This window comes from Apteryx mantelli, chromosome Z (assembly GCF_036417845.1).
Source record: "Apteryx mantelli isolate bAptMan1 chromosome Z, bAptMan1.hap1, whole genome shotgun sequence".
In the NCBI taxonomy this organism is placed as follows: domain Eukaryota; kingdom Metazoa; phylum Chordata; class Aves; order Apterygiformes; family Apterygidae; genus Apteryx; species Apteryx mantelli.
In genome coordinates this window covers 29,678,547-29,695,650 of record NC_090020.1, presented here as the reverse complement: position 1 = coordinate 29,695,650, position 17,104 = coordinate 29,678,547, and the positions used below count along the sequence as shown (strand labels likewise).

Genomic DNA, 17,104 nt, shown 5'->3' with positions numbered 1-17,104 from the left:
AATTCTGGCTTTACTTCTCCTTTCCACCTCTTAGGAGAATGCCCTAGCTACTAGAGTACTGTGAACTCTGGGAGGGAAATAGTCCCAATTTTTCCACTGCAGCAAAAAAGTCCCTGTTCCAGTCCCACTCAGATTCACTGTGCATGAAAAAACAACCCTAGGCTAAAACACACAGATGGGTTTGGGAGTGGGACTGGAACTCCGCACAACTCATTTCAGCTGGCCACAGTCTTCCCAAAGTCATGGCAGACCAGGCATCTCTCTTGGTTCTAACAAGCCAGTAAAAGTATCCTATGCAAACTGAACAGCTTTCTGCTGGATATTCCCAGTCATTACATCACTTTCCTGGGAGAAGGAAAACATGGGTCTTGATAGCAGATAGGTTATCTACTCCAGTTTTGATTTTAGAAAAAAAGAAAATTCACTAGGTTCAAATTGTGAAAGAAAGTTTATCTGCCAGTCTTCAAAAAAGTGATTCTGGGCTGAAACTCTCAAGCAAAGGCAGCATCTCCTGGCAGCATAGAGTTAGGTGGCTCACCCCTCAAGCAGTGTTAGATTTAAGACACACCTCTGACCTCAACATTTCCCTGTTTGCTACCTTCAGTATTTGCTGTATTTCTTTGGCTCCATCCTGAATCACTTGACTCTCCACATGCATTGTAAGCTTCATTCTGCCAGACCCGAAGGTAAGTGGTGCAAAGGTTTCCACAGTGTTGCTTCAATCTCTTTGTGGACAGCTTCCAAAGCAGATTGCCCACGGTCTCACAGAAGTCTTTGGCAGAACAGAAACTTGCACCTGGATCTCCCCAAGTATCAGATCCTGATGGCTGAAACTCACTTACCTAGAAGCCTTCTGCTTTGTTTCACATTAACACTGAGAGGTGTTTCTTGTGTCTACAGACTTTCAAGTTCTCCAGGTTTGTCACAGGCTTAAACAAACCTCATGACCCTTAATACAGTGCATACTTACAGCAGTATTTTTCTTTGAAAATGTGTAAATTAAGATTATCCCAAGATTCTTCTCACCCACACAAAAAGACCTATTAAAATCAACACTGTAGAAGAAACAAACCTGAGTTCCAGAGAGAAAACAGAGCTACACAAATTGCAATGAGATAAAGAACAAAATATGATCTTTTTGTATGTCCATAAGGCATTTATGCCCATTCTACTGAAGGTATATTTGAAAAAAAAAAAAAAAAAGTTTGCATATGCAAAGAAGCTGGGCATTTGTATCTTCAAATGAAATTCTTATGTAACAGAGGTAGGGTTTGAAAGTAGGAGATAATGAGGCTGCTACTGCTAGTTTGAAAAGCATCTTGTATACACATTCAAAACATGTCTTAAAACGGAAACCCACAACCTCAGATAAAACCCAACCCACATGTATCCTCATGGGGACTCTATTCTTGTACAATATTGTGGTGCTGGTGTTCTTTACATCTCTATCTACATGATCAAAGCTTAGAATAAGAACAATTGTTATCTTCAGTCAAACATGGTTTTAGAAAAAGCTTCAGAAACAAAACTGTTCCTCAGAAATTTCCAGGGTGCCACAGGCACAGAATGTTAACATCTCCCTTATGGTGCCAGCTGAAACAGGAGACAAATTTTGGTGTCACCAGTTGGTAAAGATTAACTAGAAAAAGTTGTGAGGGACAGTTAAATGTTTTCTAGAGATGCATGGAAAATGTCTTTCTCCTCACATTGTCCACTTTAAAAACATCCTATTAGCTCTGTCTCCCCTTACAGCCATCTCTAGAAAAACATGGAGAGATGCAAAGGAAAAAGGATGCTATTCTTGACAGTATTAAACCAAGAGTTTATATGCTTGGATTTTTCATTTGTTTTGCGGAAGACTGAGAAAAGAAACAGACAGCTTCTTCCCAGAAATGAAGGAATACTAACAGAAATTGTAAATAAGCAACCTGTTCAAACCACAACAGGTTTTTGCAATTAGGATAGAAAGTCTACCAGTTAAACCAGGTATAAGAATACACAATTTCTTCTTTGTTAATACACCAATAAAAGCATATGGAGTGTATTTTATGCACAAAGTCTTTCCAATCTTTTTGTGCTATTCACTATAGACTGATATTTTAAGAAGAGGTATCTGTTTTGTATCAAGTCACATGCTTTATAAAATTATAACAAGCAGACAGTAGTGGTGTTGTAGTTGACTTTCTCACACATCAGCACGTTGCCATCTTTCAAAGGGGCTACTGTGAAGCTGGATGGTTGTCATACAGAGTGAATGGTACTGCAGGGAAATATGAGACGTGAGAAGAAAACTAATTAAGCGGTTTCCTCCAATTGCTCCTTGTTCTTTGCCTCCGCCCTTAAACCAAAAGTCTAGCACATGCTTTTTTGGTCACTGCAGGCCCTAATCTCTTTGCCTTCCCTCTCCAAATGTTATCACAGAACCAGGCCCCCCTTTCCAACATTTATCTCCAAATACAACTAACGCAGTAGTAGGCATTCAAGTACCTTTAGTGTTATCTACTGTAACCTCTGCCGTACAAGGACAGATAAAATTTCATAACAGTTACTGTCATGTCCAGCACTGCTGGACCCTGTTAGAAAAGCTGACATGGATTTGGAACATGCGCTCTTCTCTCCACACCAAATATATATTCATTCAATATTTTGTGACTCTCTAGGGTCTCTCATTTAATAATGGACGTTAACAAATGAAATCTTACATCACTTCTGTCACGTAAATATCAATACCAAAGAAATGTTAAGAGACTTTCAAAAAGAGTGGCGGAACATATTCAGAGTCAGACTAATCACAACTGCTAATTTTTCCAGTCATATGGTTTAAATTAAATAACCATTTCCCTAGATTCAGGAAAGCAAAAAGGTAGACATTTGTAAGTATCCAGAGCACAAAATAGCACAAATATCAACACTGATTTTTCTCTTCAGATCCTTAGTACTTCACAAAGGATGAGTACTGAATTCACATCTCCTCATCCTGCAGCTGTCATAAAAATTCAGTGGAACCTCTACCTCTAAAAGCTGAAACCACTACGTATCTGTCCCTTTTGGCCTAACTACTGGAATTAAAAGACCTTGTGGAGTTCATGTTGCCATTGACTTCTTGGCTGTCAAGCAGCTGGACAGTCGTTTATCCGCCTCAAATCCCACCCAGAATCTCCAAGTCAGACAGGAAGCCAGCCAGAGAAACCTCTCAGGCTATTTACAGAAACCTGACGTGGCACAGCCCCTGGTGAAGCGGCTTTCATGAAAACTTGTGGACAAACATGGAAGAGTCCAAGCTTTACCCCCTTCCACAACCCTTAGCTGAACTGCACTGCAGTTATTTTGGCTCTCTTGCATGTATTAATAGGAGACAGAATTCCATTGTTTTCAAAATGAAATCCACAAGTGTTTTGGCCATGAAGCATTGCTGAAAATGTCTTATTTGTCCCTGGGAGAGGTTACAAATGGGAAAAAGTGGCTGTCAAAGATTAAACTTTCCTCAGTGACAGCATGTTCAGATTGCTTCAATTTCTCTCCATTTTTAGAAGTTAAAATTTTAATCAAGTGCTAAACATGAGTAATTCCTTGATCACCAGACAAAAGTTACTGAGATAGGTAGGTTAACTGCATGTCCAGATTGATAAACCTAGAAGTCCACACTTAGCTATCTGTTTCGTGAAGAATGAGGAAAAAAAGTTTCACCTCTACTGCCATGAAGCAGAGAGATGAAGAAAGAAAATGAGTGATCAAAACACCTTCTTCTCCCTCAACTCAAGGCTACAAACTCATTCCAGTAAGCCTTATGATTAATTTTAAATGATGCTGTCATGTTAACATGGTGAAATATGGCTTCAGCCATCAAATGGCTGTCCAGAAGAACATCCTGCAACTCAGATTTTCCAAACACTGAAATCAGTACACCATCATCCAAGTTCCATCTTCTGTAAAAAAGACCTGAAGAACACACTGTTGTGCCAGGTTAGTGGACTCCAGCTCACCTACTCTGTCCTCATCTCCCACCATGTCTGTCATTCTAAGCTCAAAGCCACCCCATAATCACTTTCTACAAAACTCTCAGTCTAGAAGACATAATGGACCTACACCAGAGCTTTGTTGTTGTTGTTCTTGTTGTTTTTAAAACCCTGCCTCTCCATGACTTACCAGTATGAAATTTCACTAGCTTTTGCTGTCACTGCCTACACGTACCAAAATGTTTTATTTAGTATTTGCAGCAAGCATATGTTGGCCTTGCTGTCTTTTGATTTGTTGATTTTGTGTTCAAACTCTGAAAAGAAAGGAGAAAGGGGTCCCTTTGCTGCCAAAGGTCTTTTTCTGAAACAATAAATCTGTATCATTGGCTATGCATGTAGCTGAAATCCAGCTGATGGATTAACCACAGACTTACCATAACTCTCATATACTAATTGTAGGGGGTGCTAGTATATTACTGGCTATTCAGTCCTAGGACTTACATTGCTCTTACTGGGTAAGTGAGGACAGGGGCTGTAGGGGCTTTTTATATTTTCAAATTATCCAAACAGCCAAAGAAAGAGACAAGAGACACTAAGAGAATCCAGTCACATAAGTAGTCAGTAAATAAATGAGAAGAGATTTATTGTATTTAAGATGGATGAAAGGAACGTTTTTATAAATGAAATGCTTTCAGTGAACATACACAATGTGCACACAGCACACGACATGATGTAAACCAAACAAAATCTAGTGGCAGGACCCAACAGACTCTTTATAGCATGAATGGGACAGTTTTTGACTTCTGCTCAACTGTGAGATGCTCTGCTGAGGTTTTTGAGCAAATGCAAGAAAAAAGAAAAGCACACATTCTCATTGCCAATGTTCCATATCCCAAACATAACAGTGAAAGGTTTTTCTCCTTTGAAGAAGTTGAATCTCATCTAGCAAGCGTCAGAAACCTCTGGCAGCATAAGATCCTGCAGAGAAACCATTTAAGCAGACCAAAAGGAAGAGGCTAAGTTAGAAGACCTCCACTCAAAACTTCATCCTGTGTTCCCTCTCTTTCTATCACACAAAGAGGAATGAATCACCACCAGCACGGCTGTACCATCATATCATATATAAATCCACAAAAACTTAACAAGCAATTACAGAAAGAATATATGCTTTTTTTAATTTGGTATTATTTTTTCTCAGTAGAGTATGCCTCACACATTTTCAGAGAACAAGAAATTATGATAAAAGGTACCAACCATACACATATTTTTAACACCACATACCCTTCTCCCTTGATTTTATTGTGAATCTCTTTACTAGCGACAAGTGATTACAGGAGAATGCTAGAGCAAAAACTAAGAAGCACGAGCCAAGTGCAATTTGACAACTTAAAATTAAAAGGAAAATAAAAAAGAACCCCACATTTATTATTTTTATCTCTTGATTAATTTTAAGCCAGTCTCATGGTTTTCTGGAACTGGCATGATTTAACACTTAGAATTGGCAATACAGCATACCATACAAATACATAATCATAAAGAGACCAATTGAAGTTTACTGTGGGGACTATAACTTTGACTTGCCTGACATCTGTGCATTTAAACATCTCAGCCATAACACCACAGTGTTCAATACCAAAACATTACATATCTGTCCTGGGCTAAGAAAGATGATTCCATATGTCTAAATCCTATGTGCACAACCCAGAAAATACTGTTTAGAGTTCTGCTTACTATTTGTGACATATTTCAAATGTATTTAAAATATATATATAAAAAAAAAGTTATAGGCACCTGCTCTTGATAACGTGCCAAAATGCTTCCCACTGCACTTAACTATAAGAGCTTGTGTCACCACTAAGACAAACAATGGAAATATTTTACTTAAGTACTTGAAGCTAACAGTGAAATTGCAAAAATCATCTTGAACTAAAATAAAACCTGTAAAAATATATAGATAGACAGAGAGACAAATAGATTTTCTTAAAAATTCTTCATATTTTGACATTTTAAATAAAGACCACTGTTTCATTCAAACATTCAGTTTCTTTCCTAGAATAGAATTACTTGAAGCCCAACATATCCATACTCAAGAACATTGTGATCAGTTAGCTAACACAAGGATCCATTTATACTTCCTGTGTTTCGCATTATCATCTTTGTTCTGCTCCCTCTGTGTCTTGTGGCTAAGTTGGTTTTCTGAAAGTCAGTGGCAACAGACGTACCCAATCTGTAGACAGCAAAAGAAGCGACTTCTGTAGCAATTATAATCACTCTGTTCACAAACTGGCCCATGTTTGTGACATAACTAATTCTCTGGTACCTCCACAAACAGCACATCATAGCTTCTCATTTAAAATGGATAAATAAAAATAAGACCAAACTGACAACACTGAATTCTCAGCATTTTACAGCCTCAGTATTTGAGTCACAAAATCTACTTCCTTGTTTAAATTAACCAATGGCATGGTATACACAGTGATTGGCCAATGAGAGCATCCTTCACTACGTACAGCATAAAAAGTAAAGCAGAATCCCTGCTTTGAGGAACTTACAATCTCAATTATTTCACATGTCTGAATCTTTATATTAAAAGTTATTTCAGTTGCAGAATCAAGCAGCCAAACATTTTAAAGCCAGATTTAGCCATCTCTGTAGCCTTAATTCTGCTTTCCTAATGTCTATTCTGTGCACAGAGAGAAGTCCTCTAGGAAAACTGGTAATGAGATCAGTGAGTGTGTAACTAAAAACTGCACCATAACACACATACACAATGGGGCAGGACCAAGCTTACAGAAATCACCGTAAACCTCAGACATGCTAGCATCTGAGTACCTCATTTTGAAACCTATCTGCTAACTAATGTTTTTCCTGCATTGAACTTCCTAGGCACTTCTTTTCTGCCCCCAAAGGGAATGAAAGTGTTATTATATAAAATGGTGCAAATGTTGTTTAATCTAATGGTGATGTAGCTTCCCTCTTTTCCTCTGTTAGATCCATTGCAGATGGTAAGTTTTGATTCTTCAGCACGAATCTTATGCTAGAGTTACATTTCCAGCCATATTAGCTGACAGAATGAGCTAATGGCAGTGCCAGGCAGAACAGAGGTCTCTTAGTGTTGAGGTGCTGGGTGAAGGAAAGTCTGGCCTGGGTCAGATTATCTCTTTCTCTCCTTCTTCCTTTCCTCTCCCCCACCATTTATCCAAGGAGGTTGGGGATTCCTGCCAGGACTATGTCCCTTATTGCAAACAATAAAGGAGACAGTTTCTTCCAAGAAATGTTTGCAGTAACTTTTTCCATAATGGAAAGTATTGGGCAACCCCCGCCATAGGGTCGCCATCGGCTCGCTCTGTAATTACAAGCACAACCATAAACTAACATAGTCAGTAAGGCAGCATCATGGCAATTAGCATCTTTCATAAAGAGAAAAATGCTTTTATGTTTAAGCACTGTAGAGTATAGCTCTTTGCCACTAAAAACAGAGCATATGTCTTAATTTAAAAGTTTGCTCAGCATGTTTTGTGCTATTTCTTGTGTCTTAAGCATCTGTCTGAATTGCCAAAACAAGTGGGGGAAAAATGACATTTTCCTTTGCTTATGCATGGCAAAATCAGAATGAAATGAAAGTTCTTGTCCTAATATATGTTCTTCTGCAGTTGGGGGGGGAAAAGGTTATTTCAACAGTATCTCACAGACAAGTAGAAACAGCAAACTTCTTAGTAATTAACAAGTTCTCTTCACAGAAAGGTTGTCTAACATCTATACCATGAAAAAAGAGCACAGAATCTCACTTCAGAACTTAGCAGTTATTACAAAGCAAAAGGCTTTTGGTTTAACTGCAGAATAATACATTTTCCAACTTTTCCTAAGCTTCTAAGCTATTCAGCTGGCTTCAGAGGCTAAGTAACCTGAAACTGTGACAAACAAGCCTCAGTTGTCAGACTGATTTGACAACCGTTTTTTTATATTTTGTGACTTTGATAGAAAAGCCACTTGCTCTTCTCTCCCTCCTTAATAGTCCTGTATGAGCTGCAGTCTTCAAAATTTCACTTCTAATCTCTCTCATTTTTAAGTTTCCCAGTTTAGTTCTGACTACCCACTGCCTGTACCTCTGTTAAATCTTTCCTACTTTTTATAGTGGAGAGCAAATTCAGCCAGTATAATTTTAGCTGGGTGTCCAGCTATTCTTCAAATGGAAGACAGTATACATTCAACTACAGAATGCCTCAAAAAAAAAAAAAAAAAAAGAAAGAAAGAAAAAGCATTCACATATACGCATTCACACACCAATTCACACAGAGGACAGTTCCTTGCCATAAAAAAAAGAGAAGTACGTTTCTGTTACATATTTAGCACATACACAGACCAGTTCTCTGTGATATATGGATTTTATGGCCATGAAGTTGAAAAGTGGTCAAAACTCGTCCCTAAATTAAACAAATTGATTCCCATCTTTACCCTTTTACCAAAATAATTTAGTAAGGCAAAAGAAGCAAGCAGATTCAAGGCTGGGATGTCATAAAACCCATATATTAACTCAGTCAGCAGTAAATCTCCCCTTACTCTCCAAGCTCCACACTACTTTCTTAAATGGCTCGCTATAAAGCCCCAACCTAATTAAAAACAGCTTTCTTGGCAACAGTGGCCTTGATTTCACTTATTTACACATTAACTGCAGCCTCCGTTTGGCCAATCCAGTCTATTCCCTGCACCACGCAGGGCCTTTTATCTGCCCTGGACAGCATTTTCTCCAGCAGATGAAGTAGATGCCGATTGATTTGCTGTCGAGCATGGTAAATTAATAGCAACAAATTGCTGAGGGCCCCATCTCGCTGCTCCACCATGCTTCGGCAGTTTTGCTTTATTTGCTCCATGATGGGCAGCAGTCAGGCCTCTTCAAGTCAATTTCTTCTTAACAACCTGCAATACTTTTCAATGGTGAAAATAAAGCCATTCCTTGTAAGTCAGAAATCAATATCCTATTGCCCTTAGAAAATGCTAAACAAGCAGTATTGGCAATCCACTTGGTACTACAGGGTATCAGATATAACGCAAATCCATACCGCTTCCCTCCTTGTAGTTATTACAGTTTGCTAAAAGGTTCCTAATGCCATTTATCATCATTTACCATCGACTAGTGCAGCTATGATTATGATATCCTATCAGCTAGTAGAGCCCTTTCATTTCTATCCAATTAATATTTTAGCAGCACTCAAATGGTTCTTGCCCAAGACTCGTAATAAAATTTACATGGATGGGACTGAAACAGGGGGTTTTCCTACTGTGATTAAAAAAGGTCTTTTCATTTATTTTTCAATATCCAGCTTCTTGAAGATCTGAACTTTCTCTCAAAAATGCTAAAATCCTACATTTTTTCTTTGACAATTAGTTCAAAGACAGAGGTGTAACCAAAAAGAATCCGAATTTATGGTCTGCCACCTCCAAAAACGTAAGCAAAATTAAAAGTGAATGCTGTATCCTGTTTATGTTCTCCATCAGTCCCATTCACAAATGTCTGTTGTCTGTAGCCAAATACAGACACTTGTTTTAAGTGATAATTACAATACTGAATTAAAACCTTCAGAAAGCATGTTTGATTACAGCAATTTAAATAAACTATTTACCATAACATTAAAACTGCCTAATTTCAGGAATTAAACCGAATGACCAACAACAGCAAGTAGCAACACTGTATTAGAAACATAGAGCAGCACATCCACTATTCATTCATAAACTATGCACTGAGCCTCTTAAAAACAAATGTTAAAAAAAGCAGCTTAGTAAAAAATGAGCATTTCCAGGCTCATTCAAATGTTCACATATATTCTAATACTGAAATTTAAAACTGTAGGGAACTATCTGTTCATACTGCAACCCACAATCCCTGACTTTTTGGCTTTTCTTTGGAATGTGTCTGTTTTGAAGCTTTATTGATCCTACTACAAAATATCAAAAATTAGGTTAATATTTTAGACTATAACACCACGTCACAACATACCCCACACGTCTTTAAAAAAATACAAATGACTAATTCTACCAGTCTAATGTTATTTACTCAGTTACCAAAATTTAAATTAATTATGTTCTCAAACATAATTGTTAAAAATTGGCAACATTATGCAGGCTTAATTAAGATTAAATCCAATTTACTAAATGTACTTTAATTGGTACTAATTATATTAGCTTTCCTTTCAGAATGACAGATTCCCCATAGGTTTCACTTTAATAGTCTTCTATCAAAATCAACACAGGATGACTGATGATGAGCATCACATGAGGGTTGGGAAAAGAAATGCTCTTCTTCCCTCCTCCTCCTCCCCCCAATACACACATGCACACACACTAGCACTGCTCTGTGCGTTTATCCTTTTATCAATTTGCTAAGTCACAGAGTCATGACTCCATCACAGCCATCATTTTCTGTTCCAGTGAAAAATTTCTCTAAAAATAAATACTCTGTGGCTGGGAGCAGCCAAGAAGAACAGAAGCTTTAACAGAAAAATACACAAAGGTTTCAAATATCAGGGCCACCAATTACTAGGGTACTTCCAAGGACTCCAGGGACTCCTGCTCTTGAACCCTTTGAGACGCAAATCTAACAAGTGAATAAGCCTAACCTGATCTTGAGAACTAGGCCCAATTATGCCGAAGGGCAACTTCACTGCATTATTGCCTGCTTTCCATTACAAGGGCATCCAGTGAGTACATCTGGAAAACAACCTAAGAGGAACCAAGGCTGTCTGCCCAGAAAAACAAATAAAGACAGATATGCCTCTGTGCTAAAGTGAAAAAAAAAGAAAGAAAATATAATAAGTAGGTGGTTTGCAGAGCTGTCTGTATTTCATAATGTGATAAACTGCCCTCAGGATTTTTGATATGATTGAATTTAGCAAGCTTAAAAAAAAAAAAAAAAGTGAATCACTCAATTTCAGCTGGGCACAATTCAAAGATGGAGGAGGAGGAAGAAAAGGGAATTTAAGGTGGAAGGCTAAAAAAGCTTCTCACACATCAAATGAAACAATCGACACTACATATACAAAAATAGGACCTTAACACTGCGATCCTAAAGTAAAATGGGAAATATTTTGTAGTTGATGAACAAAAAGAGAAAGGAAAAAAAATGCTGTGGTAACAGAAGGGAAAACATGAAAGATATAAAACTAACATCAGATTTAAGAATGACAGCAAACAAGTTCCTGACTTGCAATTAATTTGCATCAACATCTGACAAAAATATTTAAGTGTTTTTCATGAGAGTAAAATACTTGCATTACAAGTAACAGTAATGGAAAATGGTGTTTAATTAAAACTCAGTCCTTTGTAATCCCCACATTTATTTGTAATTATTATTTAATTTCTCCAGAATATTGTTAAAGTCTCCACTACCATAATTGTACACAGTATCTGAACTATTTAGAATTTAAAAATTAAAAGGGTTTTGTTTTTGTTTTCCCCTCAAAAAAAAATATAACTGCATATCTGACATTCATACAGACTTTGTTCTACATACAGAATTTTGTGGAGTCAGTTTAAGTCTACATACAACTAATTGCTGTAAAAACAGAGTATCTAGCTATATAAACAAGTCTGATTGCGATGGTTGTCTTCAAACGCCTATGATAATTTGCTGTGTAGGTGGCCTGCAAGGACTCTGGACTTTATGAATTGTTTTTGCATCTACTACTTTAGGTTCTTTTAATAGTACCTGAAATAATCTAGCTATTCATTTGAGAACAGCTCCAAAACATCTGAGAGTTAATGAACAGTCTTTCCACTATTACCAGTGGCCTGAATCAGGTCCAGAGAGTAACCATATAATTAGAATCTGATCAGCTAGAGGAACAGTCTTTTACTCTCAACTGTTTGTTAAACACACTTGTTGAGTCTTTATGGGTATGTACCACATTCATGAATTGTATGTTTGAGCTCAACAGGGCTACGTATGTCTGTAAAATAATGTATATGTACAAAGTTCCATAGGTTTGGAGCTGCAGATCAAAATGCTTTGAGGCAGGAAAATTCTGCTATCTCCGTACTGTATGCCATCTAGCACAAATGGTCCTAATCAGTACTGTGGCACTGGGATGCTAATGGGATACAAAATACAATAAATAACATGAAAAAACATTTGACTTACATGTTTGCTCTCAACAAGATAAAGAAAACCTATTTCCACAACCCAGAGAAGTTCCAAATCCCTTACTTTGAACAGAAATGCGTACAAACCAATTTTAAGATGGTCTTTCTTCTCCCTTTCAACCATTTCTTTATTTCTGCAATTTACAGTACCCAGTAACACTGCTGAATTGCTCAACCGTTTGCTAAAATGAGCTGTCAGTATTAAGCTCCCCTATATACAAAGTTTCCTCACTAGGAAAGAGGTCAGATGTTTAATTCATTCTCCTCTAGAGAAGATTAAAAACACATATTACTGAATAAGAAATTCTGATTTACACTACCATGTTCCATCCAACTAATCTCCTACTAATCATGGCCTAAGTGCTAGACTTCAAGGCACAAAACTGAGCGGGCTAACATCCTCATAGAGAACTCATTTACACTTTAGAGCTTGAGTAACTAAGACACTACTTTTGGACAAAGGTCCAAGCAAGTAGCTTGTGGAAATAGGAACATATCTGTGCATCAATTTCTTTTGCAGTTCCAGCTTAAATCTGTCCAAGTTAACTGAAGATAACAGTCTTTTTCTATACACAAATACACAACCGTTTACACTTCATATACGTTTATGATGTAGCTATTGTTCCAAAAGGTAAACCTCAAACATTAGAGGTTAGATAGATCCGAAGTTACAACCCATGTTCCCCTCCCTGCTTGCACAGGTACTCTCTTTGTAGTAAGGCCACTGCAGAGATCACATGTGGAAAGTCAACACAGTAACACAAAACTGGGAGCCAACAAAGTAACCTAGGTAGAGCCATGTATCATATACAAGATGGAAGTTTCAGGCCATTGTGGAACACAAAAAATATCCAGTGCACTTAAGCATGCAATTAAATCAACTCTCACAGAATACACATCTGTTTTAAGACTGATGGGAGAAATTATACAAAACATGAGAGAAATTATACAGAACATTCTTACACAAAACAAAATATTTGCCTACCTGTTTATGCATCTCTATATTCAGCCCATAGGACATCTCGTAATACTAAGAAAGAAGAAAATGGCTCTATTAGAACTTGAAATCATGAAAGTCATTCCAAAATTCATTTTGAATCAAACATCATCTGTATAAAGACATAAAGACCTACAAAACATTTACTAGCCTTGAAAAGCTCCTGGAATTTGAAAGGACATTTCATAGCAATCTTTTTTTTCTTTTTTGCTATATCAACATTGCTTCTTGTCAAATTTACAAAGAACAGCCATAAAACAAGAAAAGATAGACAACAGAAAAAATCATGAAAAATAATCACAACCAGAGTTAAAGATTAGAAGCAGAGAAAACTCACAGAAAAGGCTCAAGATTTTATTCCATAGCACACACTGAAGATGCCAAAAAACGCCTGAAGTGCTTGAAACCAGACACACATATAAATCACCAATGTCTAACAGACCAGTTATTCAATATTTTGAACTAAAAACACAAAAAAGACACAATTAAGTTGCAGGGATACAAAAAATGAAAGAGCATTGAAATGCAGAGCCAAAGCAGCTATTCTGTTCTAAACATCTCCTGTTATGTATGCCTCAGTATCAGAGGGAACTCAGTTCAGTGTGTAACATGAGCACCAAACAATCTCCAAGACATACCAGAAAAAGACAAATGTGAGCCTCAACATCTTTTTGTGCTCTTGGTAAACAGTTTTTTCAAGGTTATTTACTGTTTTTGTAAATATAAGAATGATATTTGTCACGTACATATGGAAAACAGCTAATCCTTCATAGACACACAAGACAGCAGATAGCAAGAGCGTCTCTGGAGTCGTCATGATCCATCATGCAATTATGTATTTAGAGATTTCTTCATATGCAAATTATTTAACCAGACAGGCCACAACCATGAAGGAAATTCCTTTCACAGCTCCAATCCCTGATATTCTGAATTTAGTGAAACAATGAGCCAGCAGCCCAGAAGAAATAGTTCTAGGAAATAGGCTTCAGTTTTATATACATACATATAAAGATTTTGATTCAACTTCTTCATAGAAAAAGGATTATCCTGAACTGCTTTACGGGGATATGATAGTTGTGAGAAGTCATCAAAAGCAAGATCATCCCTAAATATACTTAAGAAGTTGTGCATGCCTTTAAAGGGCTAACCAAGTAATGTTAGGTTTTTGAAGAAATATCCCCAATTTCTCAGAACATTAAAAAGCAGATTTCGCATAGAAACTAATTGCTACAAACAAGTTATAAGCCCCCGAAACTAAGGATTTATAGTAGAAGCTACTGAAACAACCTCAACAACAACAGCACTGCTATAATCTTCCTGTTCACCTCCAGCAATTCAAATGTATTTCAGTTTCAGTATACCAAGTTAATAGACATTTTGAATTTGTTAAGCAGCTTGCTTACCATGACATAATGTCGCTGCATCTCTGTCTTCTCACTGGCAAGTTTTTCACATTCTAGCTTTAAACTGTTCAAGACCAAAAAAGGAAAAAGAAAAGAAAAAAGCATGAATACTTCATAATGCAAAACTGACATTCTTCTGAGCACACGTTTGCTCCCCTTTCCAAGCATTTCTCCAACAAACAAATAAAAACCTACAATCTAGCTCCTGCTTGGGAGTTAAGGGTGGGGTTTGTCCTTTTCCTCTCTCAAGAGATATTGTGCAACATCCTCATCTCCTGAGTGCGCTGTACGCAGTACACAGGAGAATATTTTTCTCTGACAAAAAACCCCCCACTGGTTGACAGAAAACGCAAACACCATGGTTCATACTTATAACTCTAAAGCTTCAGAAGCCACTTACAAATTCGTAATTTAGTTCTCTGAGCTTTTATTTAAATGAGTTTTAGAAACACCTCTTGCTTTCATTCAAACCACAGAGGAATCAAACGCGTATCGTCACTTAAAGGAGCAAGAAGTTGTTGGGGGTTTTTTTGTTGTTTTTCTGCTGCGTTTGATGACAGACTTGCAAGGCGGTTTAAGGGATGCCGCGGCCAACACCACCACCCCCTCGGCCGGCCGCTGTGCTTGCTTGCGGGGCGCGCTCCAAGCCCTGCGAGAGCCGCTTGACGCCGCGGGGCCACCGGGCTGGGCCACCGGGCTCGGCCGTGGGGTCCCGCGGCCGGGCGCCGACAGAAAAGCGCGGCATGACCCCGGCCGGCCACCCCAAAAGTGCCTTGCGGCCCGGGGGGGGGGAAGCGGAAAGCACGGACAACGCGCTGCCACCGCCTGGTGCGAGCGCCCGCCCCGCGGCGCTCCTGCCAGGACGGACCGCGGCCCCCGGCGCGGCAGCGGGGCAGCCCGCCCCGCAGGGACCGTTACGGCCGCGGGGGACCGTTGGCGCCGCGCGGCGCCACGAGCGGAGCCGCCACGCGGCCCGGGGAAAGTAAACACGGGCCGTTACCTGTGGTACTGCGCCTGCAAGAACTGGAACTCCTCCTTAATCCGGTCGCAGGACTCGGAAATGGTGAATTTAAAGGGCTGCGCTGGCTGGTGAGGCGCCTAGAAACGACCGACAGCGGGTCGATTAATCGCCCCCCGCTCGCCCGCTGCTGCCCGCCGCCCCCCAGCCGCCCTCCCCCCCCGCCACCCCTCGAGGCTCCGCGGGCGCCGCGCCGCGCCGAGGGGAGGCGTCGCCCCGGCCCCCAGCGGCCGTGCCCTTTGCCGGGGGCCGAGCCCGCGCCGCGCCGGAGCGGGGCGAGGGGAACCCGGAGGAGGCAAAGGCCGCCGCGGAGCCGGGGACAACAATGAGAAAATGGCTCCAAGCCGGCGGTGCCGCCGTCCCCGTCCCCCCGCCGCACTCACCGGGTGCCGGGTCTGGGGGTACATCTTGCTCAGGTCGCGAATCATCCAAGCCGGTCAGCGGGCGCGGGCGGCCGGAGCAGCGGGGCTCATGGGCTGCGGCCGCAGCGGCACGGCGGCGGGCAGGGGCGCCCCGGCCCCCACCGTCCCGGGGCTGGCGGGGCACCCCCCGCGGCGGCGGCGGCGAGGCGCGGCGGCGGCAGCGACCCCGGCTCGCGGGGGCCGCTGCCACATCCCCCGGGGGCGCTCAGCGGGCCGGGCAGGGCCGCGCCGGCGGGTCGCTGCGGGCGGGCTGCGAGCCCCGGGCGGCGGCGGAGCGGGACGAGGAGGAGGAGGAGGAGGAGGAGGAGGAGGAGGCGGAGGAGGCAGGGAGGAAGGAAGCTCCCCTCCACCGGCACCGGCGCGCGGCTCACCCGGAGGATTCCCTCTCGCAGTTTTTCCCCTTCTGCAAACTTTTATTGGTCTCGGCTGTTATCCCTCCTACACGCGTTCAGGGGGGAAAAAAAAAAGAAGAGAGCGGAAAAAAAAGAAACAAAAATCTCCTTTCTTTACTAGGAAGAGAGCACCTCCTGGGCTGAAAATGTTTTGCTGTCGGTTTTGCGCCTGTCTCTTCCCCCCGCGCGATATTTGCGTCTTCAGAGGTTTAAGTGCAGTAACCTTTTGTTGTGATGGGTTTTTCCTCTTCCCTATCAGCCAGATTTCATTTCCCCTCTTTTAGTCTTTTTTTGTTTGTTTGTTTGTTTTTTAGGAGAAGGATGAAAAAGATACGGTCCGGGTTGCTTTATTTATATATATTTTTTCTTTTTTTCCTTCCTCCTCGCCTTTCAGAAACTCCGGGAACTGGAAGCAGCAGCACCAGCAGCGCCGCGCAGATCGGATGGGATGGGATGGGATGGGATGGGATGGGATGGGATGGGATGGGATCGGCGCGGCCCGGATCGGATCGGATCGGCTAAGCTCAGCTCGGCTCGGCTCGGCTCGGCTCGGCTCGCCGCTGCCGCTCCGCGCCGCTCCCCCAGCACGTTCTGGCGCGGTGACTTCTTTGACCAAATTTAGCAGCGGCACATCATTAACATTCTGATACATATTCACAGCAGCCGGAAGGCCGCCGGCCGTGGGGCGGCCTGGGAACTGTAGTTCTTCGCGGCCGAGGTCTCCCTCTGTGCCACCACGCCGCCGCGCCAAGGACTACTCCTCCCACAAGGCACTGCGGC

The 17,104-nt window shown here is 40.9% G+C and overlaps 1 protein-coding gene across 4 annotated transcripts in view; it reads right to left on the bottom strand.

Moving 5' to 3' along the window:
- The window catches only part of LOC106489152 (transducin-like enhancer protein 4), a 105,378-nt gene extending 89,403 nt beyond the window's left edge, over positions 1 to 15,975 (bottom strand). For 3 of the 4 annotated variants that reach the window (XM_067316536.1, XM_067316537.1, XM_067316539.1), the window contains exons 1-4: positions 15,894 to 15,955; positions 15,493 to 15,590; positions 14,493 to 14,556; positions 13,078 to 13,122 (exon numbers count right to left, since the gene is read on the bottom strand). In XM_067316536.1, coding sequence (XP_067172637.1) covers positions 13,078 to 13,122; positions 14,493 to 14,556; positions 15,493 to 15,590; positions 15,894 to 15,938 — 252 coding nt within the window. In that variant the 5' untranslated portion in view covers positions 15,939 to 15,955. Of the gene's footprint in view, positions 1 to 13,077; positions 13,123 to 14,492; positions 14,557 to 15,492; positions 15,591 to 15,893 lie in introns of all 4 variants that reach the window. The other variant, XM_067316538.1, reaches the window with a different exon arrangement.
- Between the last annotated feature and the right edge of the window lie 1,129 nt (positions 15,976 to 17,104).